Here is a 5,239-nt window from a genome sequence, read left to right as displayed (position 1 = left end):
TGCAGATAAGCGATTTGTTTACTTAATACGCTGATATGAACAAGTTTATATTATTGTAAGCACTTTGATATACAAAAAGTATATATTACATCCATTCATATTTTTAGAGACCCTTTGTCACATAACTTTGTGTATTACCTATTTACTGAATGCACATAAGACACACACACACTTATATATATATATATATATATATATATATATATATATATATATGTATATATATATATATATGTATATATATATGCACATATATATATATACACACACACACATATAGTGTGTGTGTATATTTGGTGTGTGTATACATATACATACACACACACACACACACACACACACACACACACACACACACACACACACACACATATATATATATATATATATATATATATATATATATATATATATATATATATATATATATATATATATATATATATATATATATATCATGTGTATAAACAAATATACATATATTCATATGTATGTAAATATATATATATATATATATATATATATATATATATATATATATATATATATATATATGTGTGTGTGTGTGTGTGTGTGTGTGTGTGTGTCTGTGTGTGTGTGTGTGTGTGTGTGTCTGTGTGTCTGTGTGTGAATTGTGTGAATGTATATATGTATATATGAACGTCTGTATTATAATTGTTTATAATTTATAATTGTATAGTTCCATATACTGTTTATTTGCACTATTACTCGTTACGCATTGTTCCTTCATAATCGATTTTACGAAGTGATTTCCTATCGATCATAATATAAGGAATATCCATCTATGTCAGGTGAAGTCATTCATATATTTTGGATGTTTTGAAATCCATAGAAAACTATGTTCGTGCTTTTTGATAACATTGTCAATTTTACTAATGCAGAGTCGCAGTAATACACTCTTTGCATATAAGGTCATTTAAATATTTTCTGTAGGAGGAACGACTTATATAATGTGCGAGAGAAATAAATATTATTCGGCGTTCCGTTAACCCTAAAATAGAATATTAACCGCTTTCCTTGATGTCATAAATGGTTATGCTTGTAATAACTTATTTACTTGATCATATATATGTGGATAGTAAAGTTTTATTGAATCATTGGTATGCTGATATGTAATAAATGCATGTAAATAATTGTCCATTCATTTTTTTTTTCTGAGAAAAAAAAATATTTGTGCTATATTCCTTCCAAAAAGGTAAGTATATTAGAATATGACAAGAGAAATGACCAAACCCTATCTTAACTTGCATTGGCATGGAAGGATTTTGTTTTCTGAGAATTGATAATCATAAGAGAATAATTCTAATTCGAAACACGAGTTTCAAAGTGTGGTCCAAAATTTGGCGCCAAAACCGCCTGGCGATGCTCGTTTGTCCCCGATTAGAGGATTGTGGGAATCTCTCGACCAATCACGATTCACCGCCACATTAAGCTCCGCCCCCACACTCACTCAAAACATCAAGTAAATCTTGCGGCTCCTCGTTATTTTTCCTAATATACCGTGCCTTTTGCCTCCGCGGCGCTTCCTTTCATGACAGATATTGATATAAGCCACCAGGGCTGAGCCGAGTCGCCCGAATCGACCCGGGATCGGCGCCGATCGAGCGGAAAAAGGCGATAATCCAACCTGTCACCAAACTCCCGGGAAAGTCGAGGCCCGAGAACAGTGAAGTTGGTGTGTGATGCTTTGTCTGTTGTCTCGGCCTCTGCGCTGAGGAAAAGGGCCTCCGTCCGCCGCCGCCTCCCCTCGGGCTCACGCGGCGCCGTCCGTTGCCGCAGCCGGGCTCCGCTTTTGGGTTTAAATCGAGTGTTGTCTTTCCCGCGCAGGTTCAGGTGTGTGTGTGTTGTGTGGCGACGGTGGCGGCGTGTGGAAGCGAGGGAGAGAGAGAGGGGGGAAGAGAAAGAGAGAGAGAGAGAGGAAGAGGACGACTAAACAACAGTCGAAAGGAGAGACGGCGCGAGAATCTGAATAAAACACGGGAGAAGGAAGAAAGAAGAAGGAGGAGGAGGTAAACAGATAATCCAGTCGGGAGGTCATCAGCTGATTTGTATTTTTTTTTTTTGTTTGTTTGTTTTTCTGTCCTCTTTGGCGGGAGAGTAAGAGGTTGAAGCACAGAAGACAAAACAAGAAAAAAAAAAAAAAACGAGAGGAAGAGATTGAAGCGCGAGAAGAGAACCAGGAGGAGGGAAAGGGAAGTGAGAGACAGAGAAAAAGGCGAAGGACTCTCCATGACTCTCCTCTGAGATGCCGCTTCTGAACAAGAGACCTTTCACGAGGAAGGAGCCCTCGTCCAGCCTCCTCGACCAGGATAAGGTCTTCTACTGCGAGATCACCAACGAGGTCTTCACTGACTACGAGTGAGTATTGTGTCCCCGTTATTGTTTCGTCTCTGGATCTGTATTTTCTTTTGCTTTTTTCCTCCCCCCTATGTGGTTAGTTCGTAGACTGTCTGTTTTTTTTTTTTGGCAGTTTTGGCACTGTTGCTATGTTGCATAATTTAGTGGGGGGGGGGGAGCAGGGAGAAATATAATTGATTTTCTTTTATGGTTTGGTTATGTAATCATTTTAAGTAAAGAATAAGGAAGATTTTTCCTTTTTCTTTTTCTTGTGGTTGTATTGTAGGCCTATCCTTTTTTTATTTACATATTATTAGATAGTCTATGATTGCTGGTTATTCTTTTATTTAGTTAGCTAACAATTTTGTAAGAGAAGGCATATTCAGAATAATGATTGCAACCTTGTGTGCAACATGTGGAAAAATCTTTATCTATTGGCCTAAAATTTGAAGCTGTGAGAGGAAAGGAAATACTAAAGTAAATAGAATGCTTTCTTGCAGTATTTTTATAAGTTGTTTGCATAATGTACCCACTTTGTTTTTTATGTTATTGCATTATTTTTCATATTTTTAATGATGTTTGTTGAATGATTCTTCTGCAAGGATGGCACTGAGAGATGAGCATTGCACATTACCTAACCATTGATTGGCATTGAAATAAATGGGTTACCAAATTTGATTTCATTCAAGTTTTGATTTATGAATTATCATTATTTTTTCATATTTTTATTATTGTGGATATTAAGAATTGATTTAGTCTATATGATTACACCTTAAAATGATAGTGCCAGTGGTGGTTTGGGTTTAGACAATTTGCACAGATTGAGTATCTTTTGAGCCCATGCATTTACAAAGAGTTCAGGTGGTTGATATGAATTTAGCTGATAGAAGGAAGGGGGGGGGATACTGTAAACAAAAACTGTTTTCCTTTGTCTTTTCATTTGCTATGCACTGTTTCAGGAATGCTATTTTTGAAGGTTATCCCTTATTAATGTTAAATTGACACTTGATATTAGTATGGTTTACAGTTATTATGATGGTCTTTGTTATATTTACTTACCTAATATACTTCATGCCCTCCTTAGTTGTTTGAGCTTGTTTTGTTGCTTTACATCAGGGATTCCCAGTATGAGGGCCATGGAACCTAGGGGGTTCAGGGGGACTTTCTGGGGGAGGGGGAGAGCATGGAGCAATAGGAAAATTATGATGTCAGATTAAACAAAATTTTACCTTGCCTAAAATACCTGCACATAATTATCTCACATATCTGTAAATTGCATTCTTTCCATAAGATGTTCTTGTCCTATGGCTATTAACACCATTACACTTTTCATAACAAGTAATAACTGGATCTGAAAAGATGACAGATGCTGAAGGGGACCATGGAGATTATTATATATCTTGGTTGAAAAGGGTTGGGAACCACTGCTTCTAGGGGGTAGAACCACAAGAAGGGCACACAAAACGTCACAGGAAGTTCATTGTTAGATTGGGTATGTGAAACTTTTCTTAATATATAGGCAGTTTGCTTTGACCTGCTTTGTAATAGTTACTGATTTTAGTGTACAGATATTTATGTAACAAGGAGTTTGATTTTTTTAATCAATATACAGATTATTACCCAGAGTAGGAAGTTGGCATTTCACTTAGGGTTAAGAGAGAATCATTAATGCAGAGACAGCTCCTGGACTACCTCATATATATGCATACCACACACGCACTGCAATCTCTCTCAGAAAGAGTTCAGTGCTTTGCCTAGAAAGCTTTACCCAGCGTCATTTCATCTAAAGGTATCATATGAAATGTTCTGTAGGCTAATTTGCAACAATGCCTTTTAGGCAGGTATTCTTCTTCTTATGTGTGTATTATTATTAGAATAGATATATGATATTCAGTTATAGAATGTAAAACTATGAAAAAAAAAAAATTAACGATAATTAATAATTATTTGCAGTGAGTACTGGGAGAGATTGGTGTTGTGTAATGCTATGGTGTGGACCTGCGAGCTGACAGGGCGACCAGGTCTCACTTATGCAGAAGCTTTGGAGAGTGAGACAAAGGCCAGAAAATGCCTTGCCAATGTCCCAAAGGTGAGTGAGTGACAGAGTGAGTTTCGTTTTTGCTTTCTGTGATGTATTTTTTTTATTGTTAGGAGAGGATGAGAACTCTATGGCAATATTGTGTACTTCGTAAAAAAAAGTTACCCTGAATGTGAGTTAAGTAAAATAGGAAAGAGGATTAACCTTTGAATTGTATTATATATTCTGCTTAAAAAAAAAAAAATGTTTTGGAGTCTTAACCCATTGCCGACGGGTGGCATGTACGTGGGACCATCTGCCGGGGGCACGTACGCACATGCCATAGAGGATGCATGGACATGCCATTTTTCTGCCAGTGAAAGTGTGATTAAGTCGGTTTTAACACTTTCTCATTTTTACCATGCAACAAACAAAAAAAATGCAACAAACCGACAATTTCAACTCCATGCTGCCGCACACTGCTTATTTTATTCGGACTATAGACCGAATAATGATCAACTATGGAGTCTATATAACAACAAAAATACCCCTCAGTCTCGATTTATCAGGAAGTTTGGCAAGTAGAGACTGTAAAAAATAATGAAAACTGAAAATACAACATATTTTCGTAGTATTACGAAGAAACGGCATGGGATGCTGGTATTTGGCATGAGTGGTCGCGCATGCTCGGGCGACGATATAAGCCCCCGACAGCGAGGCCCGGGCCTCTATGAATGCTACCCATCAGTAATGGGTTAATACAGTACTGGGTACTCATATTAATTATTTTTCTGATTTTTTTTTTTCAACAGCCTCTTCACAAGCCAATGATATACATAGGTTCATTGACACGGCGTGGTCGTT

At 36.8% G+C, this 5,239-nt stretch overlaps 1 protein-coding gene across 1 annotated transcript in view; it reads left to right on the top strand.

Annotated features, from left to right (window-relative positions):
• Positions 1-1,460: 1,460 nt before the first annotated feature.
• The window catches only part of LOC119591992 (bromodomain adjacent to zinc finger domain protein 1A-like), a gene marked incomplete in the record, with an annotated part of 16,718 nt that continues 12,939 nt past the window's right edge, over positions 1,461-5,239 (top strand). Inside the window, 4 exon segments of the mRNA XM_037940798.1 lie at positions 1,461-1,696; positions 1,849-2,379; positions 4,312-4,447; positions 5,188-5,239. The exon segment at positions 5,188-5,239 is cut by the window's right edge and continues 101 nt beyond it. Coding sequence (XP_037796726.1) covers positions 2,267-2,379; positions 4,312-4,447; positions 5,188-5,239 — 301 coding nt within the window.

The sequence above is a fragment of the Penaeus monodon genome, chromosome 1 (genome assembly GCF_015228065.2).
Source record: "Penaeus monodon isolate SGIC_2016 chromosome 1, NSTDA_Pmon_1, whole genome shotgun sequence".
Taxonomy (NCBI): domain Eukaryota; kingdom Metazoa; phylum Arthropoda; class Malacostraca; order Decapoda; family Penaeidae; genus Penaeus; species Penaeus monodon.
This window is presented reverse-complemented; position numbering and strand designations above follow the sequence as displayed.